At 31.9% G+C, this 23,858-nt stretch overlaps 2 protein-coding genes across 2 annotated transcripts in view; one reads left to right on the top strand and one right to left on the bottom strand.

The window, feature by feature from the left end:
• Nucleotides 1–440: 440 nt before the first annotated feature.
• On the bottom strand, nt 441–20,903 carry LOC148618706 (guanine nucleotide-binding protein subunit alpha-12-like). The gene is made up of 3 exons (XM_088577867.1): nt 20,417–20,903; nt 10,323–10,373; nt 441–7,737 (listed from the first exon to the last, which is right to left on the bottom strand). Exons 1-3 carry the CDS (start codon nt 20,876–20,878, stop codon nt 7,168–7,170), a joined length of 1,083 nt encoding a protein of 360 aa, XP_088433993.1. The 5' UTR covers nt 20,879–20,903; the 3' UTR covers nt 441–7,167.
• Nucleotides 20,904–21,025: 122 nt separating this feature from the next.
• LOC148618705 (uncharacterized) overlaps nt 21,026–23,858 on the top strand; it is a 55,579-nt gene continuing 52,746 nt past the window's right edge. Inside the window, exons 1-2 of the mRNA XM_088577865.1 lie at nt 21,026–21,182; nt 23,479–23,642. Of these exons, the coding sequence (XP_088433991.1) occupies nt 21,073–21,182; nt 23,479–23,642 (274 nt within the window). The 5' untranslated portion in view covers nt 21,026–21,072. The remainder of the gene's footprint in view (nt 21,183–23,478; nt 23,643–23,858) is intronic.

Genomic DNA, 23,858 nt, shown 5'->3' with positions numbered 1-23,858 from the left:
ATCCAAACCTTTTACGATCCATTCAAAATTGATTGGAAAACATTTTTATTTGGGTCTATTTAAAATCATGCACTAATTTATTAAAAGCATTTGTTCATCAACAGGATAACTGTTTATTAAAGGTAAACTGCCTTCGTGAAACTTGGTCTTAAATCCTTAAATGTGATATACCGGTAACCCTTTAAAGTTCTGTCCCTTCATTGTGTATAAATATATGCAAGTCCTTGTATCTTCATTTTACCTCTGAATTTTTCATGGTTTCATCTTGAATTGACTGATGTTACTATTACCTTGTAGAAAACTGACTTGCAGAGGAACTACCTTAATCAATTAAGCTTCACAAAGTCAATGGTAGAGATGCACATTAAAAAAACAAATAATTAGCCATTATTCCAAACCTAAACAGGACTTTCATTAAAAAAAAAACAAGGATACTTGGATACTTTACAAAACAATTTATTTAATGACAATATAGGATTCCAGCAGTGAACAACCTTAAATGTTTTACACAGTTAAATATAAATATCTGTATACAAAGCATAAACATTGTTCCATATAAACATGGTCAGAGATGATCCACATTAAACACATGGGGATAGACGTGAGAATGGATCTGTGATTTAGTCTATGATGTAGCAGAGAGCAAATACCTGTCACTTTTAACCTTATAGGATCAGAAGAGAATGGAGTATATATATGATAAACTGAATCTAACAAATGAAATTCCTGGTTGACTATTATGTAATAAATAAAAGAAGCTTGAAGTGATACACTAAGCAATCATAGACTTCTTATAAATTTTACATTAAGATTTTATTTCTTGTTGAAAAATAAGAGAACAGAAGAATGTGAATTTGCACACAAGTATATCTTAGACTGTTAAGTAGACACAAATTAAAACTACCTGCCAAAACACATTTATATTTTGTCCTGCTTGCAGAGATGAATATTAAGTGATGCCTTTTGAATTTCTTAAGAGATTTCACCAGAAAATCTCATTTTAATGCATTTTTACTAAATACAAGTATGCTACTACACTTTAAAATGTCAAAAAATTGGTTCTCTTCATAAAAGAAAATTAATCATTATTATGATATTGCATTTTGAACAGCAAATTTAAAAAAGAAACTCTGCAGAAGTAAATATAAAGAAAACATTAAAAACACCTACAGTTTACATCAAATGTTAAAACATGGACAATGCAACCATGATAACTTTACATACACTCCAAATATGGGTCAATTTTAAATGTATAATCTGACAAAGAATGACAACAAACGGAACAGATAAAAAAGGAATGGTAATTAGAAAACCGGTGTTACTTCATGTTTCCTTAAAAAACAAATTAAAAATGAAATATCAATGCAATGAACATTACAAAGCATTAGCAACTAACACAAATTCTAAATATCTGCAAGTTTTTATTTGCAGACCAGTCACAAGGTGAAAACAAATGCTTTTTGGATATCATCGAAGAAGTTAAATATATCTTGGACCTTATCAAAAAATTATTCAACTATAATAATGCTCTATACATTATAACATTAAATTTACCTCAAATATGTGTGATTGAAGATATAAAATATGGAGGATCATTATTGAGTTTGTACGGTACCTGTATGTATAGTTATAATACTTCTCTATTATACTGAAAATATGGATATTGTAGAATTCTAGAACTTCAAAATAAATAGAAACAACAAATTTACATGTTTACATATGGCAAAATATGGTTATGAGATCAAAAGAAGAAAAATACAAAAAAAATTAAAAAAAACATTTGTTGCTTCAAAACTCAGTTCAACTGATCAGGTCAAGATGTACTAGGGATTTTGATTGGTTAGAAAGTTTAAAGATTGTTAAAGAACATTTTTCGTACAGATTTTAAATCAAATCATAAAATAAGTGTCCTGATGAGTATGAAATAATTTTATTTATGGTGGTATTTTTTTTTCAAAATGCATTTTTATGTGTATTTCAGTTGTAAAATATCATAAAAATGAAATCTCCAAAATAATGAATAGAGCATTTATATATGTTTAAAAAAAACAATAAATAAGATGGCACAAAAATTATTCCTGGATAAACCATTTATTATACAACAGGGCAGTTTATTCTTTTCGAAACTGAAAATATGTTGTTTATTGAAGTATGAGATAATAAGTTGTTTACAATATTCCTTATGTGGATAATAAATTTAGAAGGTCTCATTCAGAACTGTCTGTCATAAATATAATACATATATTTTGGAGATTCACTAAGTTGGTATTTTGATTTTCTTCTAATCATGTATATTGCACCACTCAATTAGAAATAAAATATGAAAATAAATATCCCATTACCTGATCTACAAAATATACATTACCTAATTCTACAAAGAAATTTTAATACAATAACAAATTGAATGCGTAGAAACCAAGGAAATGTAATTTTGGAAGAAAAAATGAACTACCTAAAAACAAACAGTCAAACAAAGCAACCAATTGAATATCCAGTATTAGAAAAAAATAGTATATAAAATGATTATGGTAAAAATGACAATATATCTTATCTCCGGCTAGTTTGACATTACATTCACTTTCATTCATTTGGTGGTATTAAATGTTAATGATGTTCCCGTATTATTTAAAGTCAATATCAATCCATGCAACTGATACTTTTGTCATACTAAAACATATCATTGAAATGTGAATGCTTTACTGTTTTGAAAGATGTTTTTGTAATATATAAATCTAAAATATTCCAAAAGTAAAATATTTAACAAAAATTGATGTCAGATAAGATTTTAAGCGCAGCTCTGCCTTAAAACCAGGCAGAAGCTTCATGCATTTCTTTCACCAATTTTTTTTTTTATTGGAAATCCTTCAGTAGGCCTTATAGAAACTATATTCAAACAATGTAAGTCCAAATGAAAGTATGAAAGTTGCCCACTGGAGATATCAACACTTAAAATTTTGTTACATTCTACCATGGAAAAGCACAGGAAAATTTCCCACCTGATTTTTTTCACTATAACCAGTCAAAAAAATATTTCAAGATATATAAAAGGTCCAAGGAAATGAACATAGCATTGTTTTTAGGATGCAACAAATGTATTTGAACAGTTTCATTGATTATCCTGAGATATGATGAATGGCCTGGTTTTTAGACAGAACCAAACTTAAGTGAAAGTATTTCATCAAAATGATAACAGCTCGATTTATGTTCAAGCAGCTTTACAGATCATGGAAAAAATCCAAGTCAGTTCTGCTAAATTCCTGCCACAAATCTCAAATATCAACAAACGGAGTACATCTATATCTAAAAACTGTACACATAAAAGCATCACAACTAGTAAAAAAAGGAGGGGGTGAAGCAACTCTTCTTCCTTTTTGATGTGTCATTCTGTCCTAGTCTATTAGACGGAAAATGAAGAGAGAAATTTCGTTCCTAGTAATATGAACAATTCATTCTTATTTCCCTTATACAGTTTTATCTAAATCAAAATGCTTTTACAATTTAAGAAATGGTTAATTATTATCATTATCAATGATTCTGAAACCAAAAATATGATAAGTATGCTTTTATTTCTGGTTGAAAGCACTAAAATTTTTTTTTTCACTTCATTTGAGTCCATCTGTCCTCTTTCCCTAGCTGGAAGACTTAAAATAAATGTACATCTATCATTTTAATTTCAGTCCTAAAAAGAAATTATAATGAAGAAGCTGATAAATGAAACAGTAAATAAAAATGTTTTGTTGACATTAACTTTCTATGATACATTTCTGTAATACTGCAATGAAAGTAACTGATCCATAAACTTAAAGGCCACATAAATCTTAATGTTTGGTTCAAAAGGTCAACTTTGGTATAAAAAAAAAAAAAAAAAAAAAAAAATTGTATGGAAGGTATTCATTAAAAAATTATTAAGAATTCATTTTCATGCAAATTACTTGCTCACAGAATTTGTACCACAATACACACCAAAGACCCTGAGAACCAGACAACAAATAGTAATGGCCTTCTGGAAGCAAATCTAATTTGAACTAACGTAAGTACAGACTCGTACAATAAGGCTTGATAAAATATATAAACAATAACAATCACTATTTTGATTTTTAATGGAGATGTATCCACACATACATTCCATTTCGATAAATATCAGTACATTCATGCCAAGCAGACTGCACACTTAAAATAAAAACATGTACAAGTATTCACAATGTAAAAATTATGTAATTCATCAAAGTTCAAATCACAACAATCATATCAGCATTATAGATCACCAGTCTTGACACAAACATGTATTACATGTACAAGGAGCAGATTAAGTCTGCACACTGTTACATTACACTACCAATATCTACAATGTAACAATCTAGCATTGCTTTAATATCTAGGGTATCTTCAAAAATGTATTTACAAGTACCCGAACTAGTAAGGAAATAATTCCTTTAAAGGTATGTGGAGTTGAAAGACCTGAAAATAAACAACAGGTGTAGTACATGTAACTTCTGTTTTTTTTAATAAAGGTAAAGTAGTACTTGGATTTATTTTATCCTTATTTTTTTATCATAATTAGCACATTTTGTAAGTTTTAGGTCTTCTAATGTATCCAATCCTATCCATCTACTTTCTTTTCAAGGTGGCAAACCAGCAAACAAATTATTGTGGCCATAATGCATGTCATACAGTTTTTTTAATTTTTCACTTAAGCAGAATGAGCTATTCTGAAGATGTACTTTAATTTGTAGTTTTAACCATGTGTCTATGTCAGTCAAGTAGTATGTATTTCTATCAACAATAAATCTTGATGAGTACATGTGATATTAGTCTAAAAGAATAGGAAGTGTAATATAAGCATTCAAATACATGTACATGTTAAGTGAAACCAGCATCCTGTTCAGAAACTGTATGTACTTAAATCAAGGAGATTGAGTGAAATTACATTGATTATTCTCCTATCACTTTCAGGTCAAACTACATGTACATGTCAAATTGAAAATAAAAATTATCAGCTGATGTCTGGGTGATTCACTAAAATTTCAGCATTTGTTTCAATAGGAATGAAAAATGATTTACTATGAGAAGACATAATGCAAAGAATGAAATCATTGCACTTGAGGCATCAAACATGCATAAAAAGTATATAAGTAAAAAAAAATTAAAATGTTCTGTACAATTTGGCAATCATGGTGTAATGATGACTTCCCCTATTTCATGTACTAAATTAGTAGTAACAGTATACATGTAGCTGGACAAAACCTAACACAAATCCCAGCACCAAACATGAGATAAACTACTGTACCTAACTATATCCTACTGGAGCATTGTATACAATGAGCAAATATTGTCCAATACTGGGAACTTAAACATATCGGTGGGAGCCCATTTTTTGATACAAATAATAAGCCATATCTTGTCAGATTTCATAGCTTCCATTATTTAGACAATGTATTTCTGACACACCTATATTTAGTGGTATTGCACTGCTGAAGTCGGCTGTGTATATTTATTTATCTTTAAAATTGTTTTCTGTGGCAAAATTGTCAGAATCACAGCTACTATTAATTGATCAAATATCTAACAGGTTTTCCCCAAATTCTACTTTCCAAAAGACATTCAAAAACAAATTCATACAAAAAAACTGGTTATACAATGTACTTGACTTGACTACATACAGTGCATACCAAAATACTTGTTTGTAAAAGCAAGAAGAATTCACTAACTAATAATTCTTAAAATCATGGCAGTTCAATGCATGCAATATCATGTTTAAGAGATATCTGGGCCTCAGGCCTTGGTCAATATATCTGAGCTCCAAAACTGTATATTATTCTAAAAAGAGATGGGAATGATAGAAAAAAAACAGATTAATGCTCATCTCAAAGAGTTTTACTTCTCTTTCTTGGAGATAAAAAAGTGTACGCTCTATTGTAAAAAAAACTTGCCCAAATCATACATGTAGTTGCCAAAAAGCAGAAAAAAATTTGTTTTCAACATTAAAACTTTAAACACATACATGTATATATGTACTTTGTTCTAAAAAAAATATGAATTTTTGGTGAGAGACCAAACTTTAATTCAATCACTGATAAACTGCCATTAAAGAAATAATTCCTAAAGACCCTTCTCTCATAAAAAAGGTTGAAAAAGAACTGTACTATCAACAAAAAAACAGAAAACAAAATGTACATGTAAATTAACCAAAAATTGTTTTAGTAACCACATAATGAATGTTCAATGTGTCTATAGTAGTCTGATCATGTCTAATAATATAACATTTTATAAAGAGATATTTGTACTTTACAGAGTAATGTGGTTTGTACAGGAATAGAAATTAAAACTGTATAGTACCTTTAATGCCAATGATCTTACATATTAACAGAGAGATACCGTTACATTTATCAGTAATCATGCTTACTGAATAACACATGTATCTAATTTGACATATGAACTATGCTGAAAATATATAAGAAGAGCATGTTAAAATCACACACAAGAAATTATTTTTTAAAACTGTCATTAATTACAACTGATATGATGTAATACTATACAAAGCACTTGACCATTCAGATATCATGTTGGTAAGTTATTAAGGAAGTTAATTACAGGAAAAAAACTGCTCACTAATAGTAACAACCTGTATCCTGAATTCATCAGTAATATCTAAACAAAACATTATTCCAGTAATATATTAAGATTGTATGTATACACTTGAATGATCTTATTTACTTGTACATTTCATAGATTTACTGTGTGAATCTGTGAAAGAGTAAAAACAACTTAAGAATTCAATTTGTTGGTAAAAATACTCTCTCTGACATCAAAATAATGACCTAAAAGTATTAATGGGCTCTAAAAATCTTCTGGCTCTTTAATCTTAAATTTTATATACAAGTATAAGCATTTTTCTTCTTTTAATAAAAAAAAAGGTCAAAGTTAAAAATCTTAACACTGGAGAGCTATCAATTAAGGCAGTTGTTTTTTCCATAATAAAAATGAGTAAAAAGTAGATACATTAGTAATTGAAAGACTATCGACTTTAGTTTCTGGACATTTGAAATGTTAAAAAAAAAAAAAACATTTAGCTTTAAAAAGAGGATAGAATTTTCTAATGTTAAAATGTTCAGCAGAGTAATGATGGACCAAGTATAACAAGAAGGACTGGGTGTCATATTGAGCAGACTATTGTAACATCAAAGACCTGAGGTTTTCCTGTAAAATAGTATCTTTCACTGCTTGAAAGACAAACTTAATGTTCTCTGTATCTATAGCTGTCGTAAAATGATGAAATAAAGGCTTCTGTCGTTCCTTGCGACACTCATCAAACAAACTAAGTTCAAATTCCTGTACATCATTTATGTTTGATGGATTTCCTTTGAAGTCAGGGAAGTAGTCTTTGATGCTAACGCGTGGCACTTTTTCCTTCAAAAGGTCAAATTTGTTCAGAAAGAGAATGATTGAAACATTGGCAAATGTCCTATTGTTGATAATTGTTTCAAAGATGTCACATGACTCTTGTAATCTATTTGTTTTTCTATCCTCCAACAATACCTGATCATATTCACTAGATGATGCTATAAATAAAATAGAGGTTACATTCTCAAAACACCATAACCATTTTTGCCGCTGTGATCTTTGACCTCCAACATCCACAAACAGAAATGGCACACCGTTAATGTCAATTGTATGTTCAGTGATTCCTTTGGTAGCTTTTCTGGCATGAAGGATGTCTAGCTTCGTTGGCTGATAGTCCTAAAACATAAAAATGATAAAACTGAAAGAATGTTCATATACCCTTGATGTAATAATTACAGCCATGTAGCAGTATCATCTGATTTAACATTTAAATTGAAACTTAGAATGATTAATGGTGTACATGTATGTATATTTATTTGATATTGATTGACACTGACAATTTTTAATAAAAATTAGAAACTATGGCCCTTTGACTTTCAAAGAATATCATTCTTTTCAAATGCAGTTGAATGTTTAACCTGTATGAAGTACAAATTATTTGACTTTGGAGCCTTCCAACAGTTACTACATGTATATTTCTACATGTGCTTCTACATATGATTGCAAACGTTTCTATTAAGTCTTATCGATAATCTTTACTTTAAGAGGTTTAGGAGAAGTTGCACTTACAAATTTTAAGATGTAAAAACCTAACAATGGGTATCTCCCTTTTGAGTGCTCTTACAGTAACTACCAGGTATATTTCTTTGTGCACATCTATATTATATATGATGCAAAACCTTCCTATAAAATTTCATCACAATCTTTTGAGCAGTTTGGAGTTGTGCTTACAAGAAACTTGAACAGATGGACAGACATACAGGGTAATTCCTATATACTCCAAAAACTTAGTTTCCAGGTGGTTTAAAATGACAGAAGCAAAAGAAAGTCCTATGCCATACCTTTAGTTGACAATTTTCATAGGGTGCTAATTAGCATAGCAGTCTCAAGCCACCTGTCTAAAATGCCGAAATAATTTCCACAAAATATTTATTATGGGCTTCAGTATTAAGTTCAACAATTAGCTTCCACCAAAATTAGAAATGGCAAATTTTTTTTGTATGCCTTCTTTTCCAAAATTTTATAAACTCCAAAAAATGGCCCACCATACAATATATGGATAGAGAGACATTTAATGATTCTATACAAACATGTTCTCATAGACATACATGTCCAATGTACCTGTAACTGAATGTTTCTATAAACACTATAGGCAGTTAAATTCTTTAACATTAAAGCAACTAATCTGAATAAAAAATCAACCATTTGTTTATACAAAAATACTAATAAAAAAGCTTTATTTAACGTCATTAGTATAGACAATACAACATAAGCTCCTAGGAACTTTAAAAATCAACATAAATTATTTTTCAAGTAGATATACATGTACCAGATAGATGAAAAATTATATCATAATTAGTAGAAAAACAATTCATTTCAGACTGAAGCTGATTTCATATAATAAATCAACCACACACTACCTCAACCCTGAGAATAACAAACTCCATCTCCATAATAAATGTTACATTTCATATCCTTACAATACAAAAGCCAAACGAGAAATTTAATAATTTCCACCTTGCAGCAATGATTTTTCCTTACCTAATGTTTAGCTGAACTCTCCTTTTCCAATTTCTTAACATGTAATACAACAATTTCAATCTAAACTCAAACGAAGAACTTAATGACAAGACACAGATACAACAGACATGTAAACAACAATGTAAGACAATCAAATTATTGATATATACAATGTTGGCCTAAAACCGGAAGTAGTTAATACAAGGGGTCGACATAGTAATTGTGGTGAGAGACATCATTCTTATTTAGATTCCAGACAAAATAAAGCACTATAGATAAACTCTTGAGTTTGGTGAGGTGCCAAAAATTGAACCCTACTCCTAAAAAAATTGCACTTTTTTGGGCAGCCTAAACTCATCACCTCTTTTTTCAGCTTTTTAACAAACTCTATAAAGGATAGTCTCATTTTAAAGCAGTCACACTGCTTGCAGATGGAAACAAAATGTGCTTTCCTAAACTAAGATTAACACTGCCAGAACCAATAACGAAGAAACAGGGTCAAGCTCAGCATGACAAAGCAAATCATTAAACCTGTGGGAATCTGGGCGCAGCATGACAAAGCAGGTCATTAAACTGTGGGAATCTGGACGCATCATGACAAAGCAAATCATTAAACCTGTGGGAATCTGGACGCATCATGACAAAGCAAATCATTAAACCTGTGGGAATCTGGACGCATCATGACAAAGCAAATCATTAAACCTGTGGGAATCGGGGCGCATCATGACAAAGCAGGTCATTAAACCTGTGGAAGAATCAGACTAAATTTTATTTCATTCTGTCAAGTAATTCAAGAGGAGATGTTTGAAAAAAATGAAATGTTTAACATTGACATCACAGATGATGAAGGACGTCAAGTGATGGAAAAAGCTCATATAGCCAGGTGAGCCAATAAATAGCATATACCCCTATAAAACTATCAAATGGTGAAACATCACTCTATGAATCCATAATTATAAATATCAGTGAATTAATTGTACAAATTATTTTCAAAAGAAATGTTGTGAATATCAAAATAAACATAATTAGACCTAATAAGTTATTATTAACAATTCAGCAGGTTTTTTTTTTAAATATTTTGGCTTGGTTATGTTGCCATTGTTTGATGGATAAGTAGCTGACATGACCAAGTGACCAAATAACATGTTCTTTTCTTCCAAACATTTTACATACTAAATATGGGACAGTTGGAGTAGAAACATATATATGCATGCTACTCAATATATGTAGTATTGTCTCACCTTTTGTCCAATTTTGTCCAAATTGTCAGCAAAATACTTCAGAGATTCTCCCTGAAATAAAGTAAAAAAATTATCTTAACATATAACAGTAAAGAAAAATTCAATATAATTCAATATGATATTTCTCATGTAGGAATTTGTTTGATTGATAAAAAGAAATCACAATTATAACTTGATTAATGTTGTATTAATGCAATGCATGTGCAAATTGTGATTAAGATAAAACCAAAACTTCAAGCACATTTATCAATTAGAACTTGAGATATCACACAGCAGAAGTTATGCAACAAATTTTCCATGAAACATAAACTCTTAATGATTGAAATTTATCCTAATCCATTTAGAAAAAAAACTGTTACCAAAAATTAATTCACAGACATGCAAAGGCCATTTGTATTGAGTAGATGAGTAATATATTTTTTTTTCAAATTTGAATCAAACCCTCATCTGTTCTGCTTTATTCATGTACATCGTAGTTATTTTTAGCTATATAGACTGGCAATACTCACAACAATAAATATTTGTAACAAATCAATATCTACAAGCACTGACATAAAATAAAATTGAAGTTGGATTTAATAAAAAATACATGTCTTTTTTCATCCTGTCCTGAGTGGATGGTCTATGGTCAAGTTTAAGCTACTGAAAACCACAAAATTTAATCCCATCTAAATGTGTTACTAATATATACATGTATCTCAATTGCAATGAACTATAGTATAATTTACTGTATTAATTAAAAAAACATGAAAAACAAGGGAGCAACAAATTACTGACAGGCAGATGGGCAGAATATATAAAAAATCAACAGATAAATCAATTAAGACATGTCTCATATGGTTGCTGTTATGCAATATTTGATAGTGACTGCATGAAACTGATATGGAACAGTGATGTAGTAATGCTAATGATCTCAGTCTTGTATTCTTTGCCCCATAGGCTTCTATACCTTAAATTTTCATGATTTCAAAAAAAATAGACAAGGAGTTTCAATCGAGGTTTCGACCATTTTTTTTTCAATTAAGGAAATGTCAAAAATAATTTTTAGGTCCATTTTAGAAGAAAAAGGCATAAACTTTGGTACACCAGGACAGGTCGAACTAAAAATAGAATTTTTCTACTTTCACTTTTGTTTTGAGTTCATAAAATAGACCCCTTTTCTGAAGCATTATTTTTCATGAAAATACTGCTTTTCCTCTAATTTTGAAATTTCAATGTGAATATTGTGACTGCAGGAAAATATGCCTTAAATGAATACATAATTGTGATGAAATAATGCTACAGTACCTAACTGCATTACAAATATTATTGACCTAGCAAAAGTGGTTCATATCAAACTGACCTAATCAGAAAACTTGAAACACAAAATCTTAATGTGGACACCAACATTGATGCCGGTATCATACAATATTTTGACCCCTGCGAAACATTGACCCCTGTATGATATTTTAACCCCCCTACTGCAAGTTGAATAAAACAAAGGGGTTAAAATATTACAAAGGGGTGTTGAAATTTCACAGCAGGGGGCCAAAAAATACCAAGGAGGTTAAAATATTGCAGCCAATGCAGGGAGGTTGCAATATTGCAGCAAAGGGTTTAAAATATCATAACAGAGGGTTAATTTATCACACCAAGGGGGTTAAAATATTGCAGAAGGGGGGTTTAAATATCATGACAGGGGGCTATTTAATCGCAACAGTTACCTTACTGCAGTAGTGGAGGTTAAAATATCAAAACATGGAGGTTGAAATATCACAGCCGGGAGAATAAAATACATGTATATTGTACATGAAAATCTGGGGGGTTAAAATATCACAACAAGAGACTCCCAGAAGTCGGAATTGCTTACCTAGTTAATTTTTTTGTCTTTCAAGGAGCTGTCACTGACAGACAATTTTGACTCAATGAAGACTTAAGAGTAATCAAAGGAACCAAGGTTCTAGCGGAAATCAAAAGAATGAAATCCAGGTACAAAAACCAGACATGGAAAATAGACATACACAACAAAGAACATGAAGTAACTGAAATAATACATACAAAGTGAAAAAACCCAATGAGTAACTCGGACTCCACTAAAAACTGGGAGCATGGACCAGGTACACTGGTAAGGTAAACATCCTCTGCTTCCCTAGAAATACCGGCTGAGTTGTTCACAAAAAGTCAAGTCCGGGGTAAATGAAAGAGGAAAGGAAAACAATGACATGTTAAACAAATCAGTTTTCATGGTGCTGATGGATACACCGTCACGATCCACGAGTTCATGACATGACAACCATAAAACTTTTGTAGTGATGACTTCAATCTTGAAGCAACATAACCCTGTTCCAGAAGCCTAATTGTAAGAAGTCTTGCATGATACAAAAAGTGTGGTGTGTAGTTTCAGCAAGCTCTGGCATAACGTACGAGTTGTGATATGAATACTCCATACACAGGTGCGTAAGGGCTGTTGCCACAGATTAAAGGAAAGTTGACAATTCTGAATGAAAAATCATCACGTTTGGTCAATAGTTTTCCCTTACCATCGAATTCTAATTGTAGGTCAAGATATGAGACTGACTTCACAGTGTCTGTAGTATCCTTTATCTCAAGTTCTTTGGGGTAGATGCGATGTATCAAATCCCCGAAATTAGGATTGTTTAAAGATAATACGTCATCTATATAGCGGAAACTGAGATTAAAGGATCTACCTGGTAGCTAAACAATATTCTTTCTTTCCGATCAGATCAGCTATAAAGTCAGCCTCATAAGAGTGAAAGAAAAGGTCAGCAAGTACAGAAGCACAATTTGCTCCCACTGAAATGCCTACCATTTGTTGAAAAATGCATCCACCATCCTGTATACATATGTTGTGGATAAAAAAATCCAGCATTTTGAAAACATCATCTTCTTCATTATATTTGGAAGATGATTTGGAATTATTTCTTACAAAGTATGAAGAATCTCTAATTTCTACAAAGTATGAAGAATCTCTACCAAGAACTATATATTTGTATCTAGGTGTACCATCTTTTTTTAGTAAAATAATGATGTTTAATGTTTTAAAGTCAGTACTTTAACAAAGTATGAGGAATAGAAGTATACAGAATTAAGAAATCATAGGTTTTAATGCTATTATATTCTGATAATAGTCTTGAACTGATGGTCTCCATAAGATCTTTCGAATATTTCAGGATCCACATTTAATTAATACCACTATGGAAACATTGTAATTGCAGCACCTTAATATTTTCATTGCTTGATGTATTCATAAGGTATGTTCCCACAAAGCAAAATAAACTTGTAAATAAGGAAAGGGGATTAAAGGGTCCTTTGAAGGGGTATGTTGTTAAATTAACCTGTAAATAGATCTATTGAAAATTTTATAAAGTAAGATCTTTCATAACCCCTGCTACGATATTTTAACATCCCTGTTGTGAGACTTTAAAACCCCTGCAGCGATATTTCAACCCCCTGTTATGATATTTTAACCTCCCTGCAGCAATAAATTTATTCCGGTATGATATTTTTATCTCCATGCTGCAACAAATATACCCCTTCTGTAATGATATTTTTATCCCCCTGCTGCGATCAATTAACCACATGTTAGGGTATTTAAATCCCCTCTAGGGTGGTTAAAATATCATAAGGGTGGTTATGTTGAATTAATCGTGGGGTCAATATTTCATATGATATATAAAGATATGCTAAACATACATGTATGTATCATATGATATTTTAACCCCAGGATCAATATTTGCGGGGGTCAAAGTATCATATGACACCAGAAACACAATACTTTTGTTGCAGATGAGACAAAAATATGCAGGGGCAGATCCAAAAATTAAGAATATTGGGGTCCACTGACTGTCCTAAGGAATTTTACAATATAATTAATTTAAATTTCTAAACATAAGGGAGCAAAAGCCTCCCTTGGATTGGCCTTTAACTTGTAAATGAAATTACCATTTTTACAGATATTGACTTGATTACAATAAACATGTATCATCATGGTTAAAACTTCAAATTACAATTCACTGTTGTACATGTGGTTAGTGAGAGGAATTTAAATGATGTTTTATACAAAGGTTTTCATGGTCCAATATTCACTAAAATAACCTGCCATAGGTATAGACCTTAGAGTAATAGTGTATCTAGGACAATAACAATAGCAGGTCATATTGTGGTACATGAGAGTATAAAACATGCTATGTCATCAAACAATATGCATACCACATGCCTATTACATTTACAGGTGTATTAAGCTTTATTACATGTAGAAAGGAAAATTTGTCTTTTAAAAGTCAAAACTGAAGGACTTAATATACACTTGTATCAACCACATTGACATATGACTGAATAATAAAACTACATGTTTGTATAGATTAATAGAGGAGTGAAGATGTACTAGTAATGTCCACCATAAAAATTACATTTAAATAATTTTTCCAAACCAATAATACATTTCATTCTTAATTGAGTAAGAAAAATCAGAGGCCAACCCAAATATTTTTTCTTGGTTCAACCCTAAAAGCCTGTTTACATCCAAGTTTTCTAATAAAATCTTGATGTTGACAGTGTAAACCTGAATCAAAAACTTCTACAAAAAACTTTGTTGGACTTTGACAAATTACTGTACGATGGAATAGAACTCCATTCTTCCTTTAACTGACTTCAATGGAGTTTGACCAATCAAAATGAGTTTTCAGAATGACCATAGAAACCAAAAAGCAGGTGCTTGATTTCTTTCCTTTCCATTTGACAGATTTCAATTAATACTTTATTCATGTAAAAAAAAAACAACTCTGACAAAAATTTGATGACAAACTTTGATCATGTAAACAGACCTTAGTGTGCAAATAAAGTCAAGTATGGTATATTTACGAGTACCATATGTCAAATCAATCCACTCTTACATTGTACATGTCCCCGTGCAGGTCTGGGTGTTTAAAAGAATAGGCCTGCAGCAGCGCTAAGCTTGTCGTAAAAGGCGACTAAATAGTGCTCAGAAACCTAGCCGGGGGTTAGGCGCTCTGCCCACAGAGCAACTGGGATGTGTGCCCCAGGTGGTGGAATGGGGTACCCCTGGCATGATACATGCTGGGGTTGTCAGGCTATAATACGGAAAACCTGACCGCAAACCATAGTGGTGCACCGTGTTGGGAAAGATGCCACGTTCCTCGCACGTTAAAGAACCCTGCTGTGGTATTTGATAGGAGTAGAAACCTTTGCGCTCCGCCACAGGAGGCTAAATTGCCCGACCTTACCCATCCCCCCTTTTTCTAGTGGCAATCAAAATTTGTCGACCCTGTTGTCCTTGTGACCCATCCTTTTTTTTATCATTTCATGTTCATTTTATCATCCATTTCATGTTCATTGTCTGAATATAGCTGAAATATTGCTGCTTGGACGTTAAACCCCAACAAACAAACAAACAAACATTGTACATGTTATTTTGTTTTTGCTCATTCACATGTATGGTCTATATGTACATTGTATATACTGCAAAGATAAACTAGAAAACAAGAGGTTCTCAGGAGCTTACCTGGTTGAATTTTGCCTTTCAAGGGCAATAAATTTAAGAAGGAGTTGTCCAACAATTTTGACTCCTGAAGACTTTGATAGGACTTATTATAAAGATCATTTCAGAAACCGAAAGTTCCTTTCTATATATCATAGTTTTCAAGAAATTGGCTGCAAACTGTAAAAAAATCCAGTCATTATTTCCCTTTCAAGAGCAATAACTCTTACAAGGAGTCTTCTGACAACTTTTATCCCTGAAGACTTTTGTATCCTTATAATGAGGATCAATTTAGCCATTGAATGGTATTACGGTTTTACAAATATATATATGTGAAAAACTACCGTCTGACCCCTATGTTCTATTTTTAGTAACAGCAGACATCTTTCTCGACAGATCAAAAATTCCCACATCAATTCTATGCACGATTACTGTAGGAACATTCATACCAAGTTTGGTTCCAACTGGTCAAGGAGTGTCAGAGGAGATTTTTGAAAGAAATAACATTAAAAATGGCAAAATAAAAAAGGTGAAAAAGGGTGATAACTCCAACATGGCTTAATGGATTAAAACAAAAATTTGACAGCAGATAGATCTCATCATGCTGAACACTTTCACTCTGTCAGAATTTGGTTAAACCTAATGATTTTGGAGATATATGTGAAAAACTACTGTCTGACCCCTGTCTTCTATTTTTAGCAATGGTGGCCATGTTTTTCAACAGATCAAAAATCAAAAGATCTTGAAAGAAGATGATTTTCAAAATTATACATGTGGGGAAAGAAACCCAAAAAATGCTTCAGGAGTTGTAACTCCTACATCAGTTGTCGAATTAATTTGAACATTTCAGTGCAAATCCATCTCATTAAGTTGAATAATATACCCCTGCAAGAATTTTGCTAAAGGTAACGATTCTCGAGTTAATTGCAAAAAACTGCCTTTTGACCGCTATGTTCCATTTTTAGTAACAGCAGCCATGTTTTTTTCACCAATAAAAAATTCCAACAATCAATTTGCGTGCGACAGCCTAAGGTACAAATACATGTATGCCAACTTTCATTGAAGTCTGTACAATGGTTTTTTGTGAAGAAGAGTTTCAAAGTTGTACATGCAAAAAAATGGTAAAAGTTTGTATCAGGGACCTTAATTCCTACATCAAAAGATGAATTGTTTTGAAAATTTCAGCATAGGTTCGTCTCATGATGCTGAATAATATTACCCTGCCAGAAATTTGCTAAAGGCAACAACTTTTGAGTTATTTGCAAAAACCTGCCTTCTGACTTCTACATGTATTTTCTATTTTTAGTAACAGTGGTCATGCTTTTTCATGGATCAAAAATCCCAACAGTCATTAGATACCCTAAGGAACAAATATGCCAAATTTCATTGAATTCTGTAAAATGCTTTTCAGGGACCATAACTCCTACATCAGATGACATATCATTTTGAAAATTTCGGCACAGGTATGTCTCTTCATGCTGAACAATATTAGCCTTGGCCAGAATTTTGCTAATGGCAATGTTTTATGCGTTATTTGTAAAAAAATGCCTTCAGACCCCTATGTTCTATTTTCAGTAATGGATGCCATGTACACGTACTTTCACAGATCATAAAATCAGAGGAGAAGAGTTTTAAAAATTTGTCCATGACGACAGACCCCAAGTCAAGTGATGGCATAAGCTCACTTGGCTTCTGGCCAGGTGAGCTAAAAATGGCAAAAAATCTTTCAAATACATGTACATTGTAGGGCCAATTTTTATGGGTACCAATGTTCTAGGATTTTCCGAATTTAAGTTTTCCAAGAAACTCTGAATGAAGATTTCAAATTCTCAATTACATGTAGCTTTGCGACCTTAAAAAATTCTCCTTTTCTACTTGCCAACAGGAAAGTGAAACGTAATTATCAACATGCTACTTGTCCCAAGTGACAGGAAAGTGGAATCCTAGAATACTGGCCCATATGTAGGGTATTGGAACTAACTAAATTTTGGTCTAGTAGTCTTTATTTTATAATCAACCACCTCCTTTGCATTTGGATCATGAAATTACAGGGTTACAAGATTTACTTTGCAGTCCACAGTTCTTTCAGAAAATAGTGGACATTTTCAAGAAATCGAAGCTCAAGCTACTTGAGAAAAACAGGGAGAAGTGACTTATCTTTCAGAAAGACACCAGGCAAAAGTGGGGTGGTCAGGAAGAAGTGAATGCCTATGTGCAGGGCTCAAGCTTCTTGAGAAAAACAAAACAGGGAGAAGTGACTTTTTTTTCAGAGAGACACCAGAGAGAAATGAACGCATAGGCACGTCATTCATGAATGCTTTTTTTTTAAAATTATGTGTTATATATGTTACATAAATGCACACAATCAGCAAGCATTTTTAATGTATATGCTTATTTTCTTTCATTGAAATAAATGTTACTTCTTCAGTGTAAGTGACTAAACATGTTGGACAAATTGAAATCAGTCTGTAGACTGACTGTATTAAATATATGTATACATGTACATGAAATTAAATTTCTTCACCTCTACCACTTTGCAAATTTATAACTGCAAATTTAATATATGAAAAGCAATGCAAAACTTCTTACAAAGCACTGTGTATGACCTTTTGATTTTGCATTTTTTACATGTAGCAGCACTGTGCTAGAAAATTTCAGGCAAATTTATTGTTGGAATTTTGATTTTTCTCTGCCTTTTCCCTGGTCCCACTTCATCCATAATGATCCCGATCAAATATCTAGTCATGATAATGATTAGTGTATCAATACCATGTTCAAAATTCAATGCTGACAAATCAAAATTGAAACTTCATTGAATTGAATTGTTATTTGAAGAGAGATACATTTGTAACTCTGGTCAAAATACCGCTAAGTGACAGATACAGTTCCAATCTCAGACAAAGTTTAAAAATGAAAGGGCGATTTCACTTCACTTTTTGTGTTGTTTGAGGGTGATTATCATGCCCAAATCACCAAGTATCGTGAGCATGGATCCAGAAACGGTAAAAAAATGTCGGTCACTGACTGACAAATTTTGCAAAAGTCTGACGACCATTATCCAATATCAGACATAAATAATTGTCATCCCTTATAAATTTAAGTCTGTGTGGTTTTATTAGTGTATAAATGTACTGTCTACCTGTCTCCTAATTGTATATTGGAAAAAAATTGACAGGTGCACATCAATTTTAGCCAACGTGTAGCCACTGCGACTGTGATTTATCCGTAACTGATCAGTTGATCAGCACAATTGCAGTACATGTGCAGCCCCATTGCGTAAATCAATTAGTTGAAGTGACTTGGACAATTTTCATACATTTATTACTTGATTTATTATGAAAAAGATTGAGATGTCCATTGATCATTTTCCCGCCGATCTTTCAGAGGTAATGAAAGCACATATGGTGCAGAAGCTAATGGCCCATTTAAATCAATTTACAGAATGTATTCGAGATCTTCTTTTACAAATAATCAACTTTTTTTCATCACTCGAAAGTTTTCGACTGTTTGCTGATGTGATGAAAAAGTCCGAAAGATACAATACTTTGTTTAATTTATATGTTGGAACGTCCATGTGTGGTCGAAACCGAACTCGTTCACTCGTTCAGATATTTTTTAAAAGACAGAGTATGTGATGAAATAACACAAATTCTAATATTTATCTTAAAATAACTACATGTACATGAACAAGTTTGTTTGGTTTATTTTTCAAAAAGTTTTTCGATCTGAGCAAGACTGACACAAATGTCTCCTAAAGTTTGATAAAATGACCGGCATGGGCTGTCAAAACTTCATGACCCTTGATCATGAACCCGGGAAATGCTTGACCATAGCAGCCTTTACTCCAAATTTCTTTTTGTATTTCAGTCCCAAAATGGTGCTAAATTAAAACAAAAGTTAAGGTTCTTTACCCATTTAAGCTCTGGGAACAAAGTTGGAACTCTGGACGGCTGGAAAACAAGTTTCTTCCAGTTCAACCCCAATATTGTTTATTTTGTCCATTGGACTGATGCACTTTTTGAATCATGTATTTAAAGCACATGCTCCTAAAGTGACTATTAAATGTATGTATGTACATGTACATGAACAGTAATGCAATTTATTATGCAGTTAAAAACATACATGTATTCTGTAAGCAAACTGGTGTGTGAACAAACACTAAATGTTTGAAAACACACAAAAACTATGCACAAACTCAGTGTTCTAAGATTTTTCAAAAATTCAGGTTCCCTCAGGAAAACTCTAAATAAATAATAAGTTTCCCACACTTGAATTTAACAGATTGATTAAAAAATTCAAGCTTTCTACTTGTCAAAGGGAAAGTGGGACATAATTATTAACTTTCCTACAACAAAATTATACTTACCCCGGGGGAGGGGAAAGAATGCTAGAACACTGTTTAACTGGAGTTATTTAATGCTATGAAATACTTGTTATGGACCTAAGAAATGGTTATGGCCATAACTCCCAAAATCAAGACAATTCTTCCTTCTAATGAATTTATCTAAAGATGTGTCCATTACAAAAAGATTCCCTTTAATTTCGGGAAAGCAGTGTAAAAAAGGGAAATATTGAAAAATATGCATATAATACACACCAGTTGAAATTCTCGTCGCCTGTCATATGCTTGTTGGATGCCTGAATCTTTCCATAATGCTTTCATTGGTTCAACATAGTTTTGAAATGAAACTTCATCAAGCTTGTTAGCATTTTCACAGCCAAATACATAAGATCCATGTCTGGAAGTGCCTTCCTCGCCCCATGGTATATTTAGTTTATCCCTCGCATCGATAAGAACACGAAGACCTTTCACAATATTTCCATAAATCACAGTTTTAAATTCTTTAACAGCTTCATCATCAAACTCTTGTCCATGGATTATTTTCATTTGCTTTAAAAATGTACTTTTACCACTCTCACCAGCACCAAGAAGTAAAATTTTTATTGTTCGTCTGAATGTAATCTTCTCTTTTGCCAGGGCCTTATCTATCATTTTACTCCGGTTCCTCTGCTGTTTGTCTGTATCTGTCATACAGCATGACATGATTATGTCAGCCATTGTGGGTTTTCACCCCGCCCATGACGTCAAAACAACAAACCGACTTCCGGAATCCGATTTTCACGTCTGTTACCGAATATCGACAGCAAGAGCCAAGGTGAAATAAATAAGAAACCAGATCACCTTTTACTGGGTTATCTTACTTATCTTGTTTCGTTCAGCATATAGACAAGCGATTACCAGTCTATTCCAAGATGGCAGCATCCATGTTTAGAGGACATGGAAAATTGTTACGGAAGATTTGTCGTAAATGCAGGGTATCTCTGGAGGCAAAAAGACATGTTGCAACATCCTACATTGTGCTGTAGGCAATAATATTATTAAAGATGTGTTTGTCATCCCTTAATAAAGTTTTCATCCCTATTCTCACAGGCCGTGGTACAACTCAGAGTTTACATAAACTGATTCCCTGTACTCACTATAGTTGAATGCACTGCTTTGCCTAGACTACAATTCATTGAGTATTCTTGGATGGGGAGCCCCTTCAGGCTTACATCAGATACGATTTAATAACTTTTATTTTTTATTTGTATGATTTTGTATATACATGTGTTTGTATATTAAAATTAATTGATTACAATATCCACATTTTTAATGTAAATGATGCGTTTCTGTCACGATCCATGTGGACGATTAGCCAGTAGTGGCTTCCTGTCTCAAATGCGTAGATGAGCAGCCACTGCTACTTGTCCTTCCATATTGTACTTGTTTTTTTTTACATTCGTATTGTCTTTCAGGGTGTTTAGGTAGTTTTTCTTATACTATCAATGCCATTATGATTGCATTGCCAACTATTCAGTTCCATGTCATTGTTGCCCTTGAAGCGAATTTGATCTGTTGTTTCTATTGATTTGTTATTTAGCATGTTTCCATAGATGTTAATTATAATGCAAGGTATCATTTAATTAACGCCTTATTTAAAAATTTTTTTCTATTTTTTCATTCAAAGTTATTTGACTTAAAACAACCGAAAAAAAGGGAGGGCAGATGTTATAGGTGTTTAAATGCAACTTTGATAAACACTCATCTACAATTACTAGAAATTGTTACAGAAATGTTGATATTTTTTTCTTCGTAGACAACTTAAACTGTGATACCCAACCTTATAGTAATTTGTTGAACTGTATCTACCCTTTTCCAATACTTTTATCTTGATATTTCACATGGTTATACTTGTATAAGAAATCATCAAAACTGTGCCAGCCAACTTTGGTTTTACTTCAGGCATAATTTTAACAAAAGTGATTACAATGTAACCAACATTAATATGGTAGAAAAAAGACAAAACCCACCAAAATATTTTGAATACATGTATAATTGTACTGCTTAGTAATTACATGCTTCTGAATAACATGTGTTCCATTAAGAAAATGAGCCAATATTTGTAATCACATTATAATTCGTTGTAAGCCAGTTGTCTGAAATATGTATACAATTGCATATTCAATATAAATTGAAAAGAGCCAATGAAAATTGGTAATTACACAGGTGTAGACAGACAGGCCCAATACAGAAAATATAGAATGATATATAATTGTTAAATGTTTATAATTGTTAAAAATTGGAACTTCTAGCAATATACATTATACTAGTAATATTTTTTTTGCCTTTTTTACACAACTGGTAAATATTTAGGAGTTTATAGAATGTGTTTTTTCCATATTAGCCCAGTTTCATGTCCTCAGCCTAATACAGCCATCCTTGACCCAATATGATTGTTTTTGGACATAATATTGGGACAATAGAAAAGAACCTTAGGACTTCGTACATTATTGGTCACGTGCATTACTCCAAATATGAAAATTCAAGTAAACTGCAGCATGCCCATTCAAGTACTGCAATACATTTTTCATGGACAATAAAAATGTATGTACAATATTCTGGTTTTTATTTTAATCTTTAAATTTCTGGTCTTTTGGTTCATTGCCAAAATGTTTCAACATCTGAGAACAATATTACGTGTAGATTGCATTAAAATTGAAAGTGAAATATTAGTATTAGTATGTTGTGTAATTTCATTGCATGCTTTTGATCTCGTTTTTTTATCCAACTTCCGTCATTATTCACATGCATTGTATTAAGCATAGACAAACATGTGCCAAACAACATTACAAAATGTATTTACAAATTACAGTTACAAAGCATCTATTCTAATTTACCACCTAACAACATCCCCATAATAATTAAAAAAAATTGATTACTTGTGTCCTAAAAAAAATCATACTCCAACATTCAATGCTCAAGGGGTGCAGGAACCCCAAAATTCCAAAAATTAGTGGGCATGCTGCATTGCAACAATTTTTATCTGCATCACCATAAGTTAGAGCAGGTCTAGATGTGGAGTAATACCTAGACTTTAAATTTAACCTGGAATTTTTGCCAAGATACTACTTTCAAGACTTACTTTGGTTTTAGTTAGGTATTCTGTTTCAAACCAGCTAGTAGGAAAATTTGGCATTTTCATTACTCTACAAGTTGTTAAATAAATTAAGTTTTAGATTGTTTTATTTGTTTTGTCTTCATATTATGTAATGAGTAAGTTGAAACATATTTTTGATTTTATAGTGAACAGTGTATTTATTGATATTTCTCTCATTAAGGTTACCAGAGATGCCTCCAGACACTGAAGAGACCAATGCAATCATGAGACATAAGGATTTTCCAGAATTTACAAATATAACAGCAGAAAATGTTGTTAGAGGTGGCGCTAAAAGAGCTTTGGAGTTTGAAACTGAATTTGATAAACATTTAACAAAACTTGAAGGTATGTCCAATATTTGTTATAGTACATAACATGATTTAAGGTTGTTCAAATTATTGAAATTTAAAAGAAAACAGTAGATTAAAATGATGTAAGTAAGTAAATTTTTAATTATAGTGACTTGTATAAACATTAAATAACAATAAAAACTGTCGTATCGAGAAAAGAGAGAAGTCTTATTGGAAACGTTATTTCATGTAAGTCATTTGTGTAACCATT

Source organism: Perna viridis, chromosome 4 (genome assembly GCF_037379345.1).
Source record: "Perna viridis isolate PV_CMFRI_1.1 ecotype Kerala chromosome 4, ASM3737934v1, whole genome shotgun sequence".
Lineage (NCBI taxonomy): Eukaryota > Metazoa > Mollusca > Bivalvia > Mytilida > Mytilidae > Perna > Perna viridis.
This window is presented reverse-complemented; position numbering and strand designations above follow the sequence as displayed.

Bases quoted from the DNA above. Each gene is read 5' to 3' on its own strand.
- LOC148618706 (XM_088577867.1), bottom strand. From the start codon at position 20,878: ATGGCTGACATAATCATGTCATGCTGTATGACAGATACAGACAAACAG. The intron at 10,374-20,416 runs GTGTGTATTATA...ACTTTATTTCAG, and splicing joins GGCGACGAGAATTTCAACTG to GGAGAATCTCTGAAGTATTT. The intron at 7,738-10,322 runs GTGAGACAATAC...TTTATGTTTTAG, and splicing joins TGGACAAAATTGGACAAAAG to GACTATCAGCCAACGAAGCT.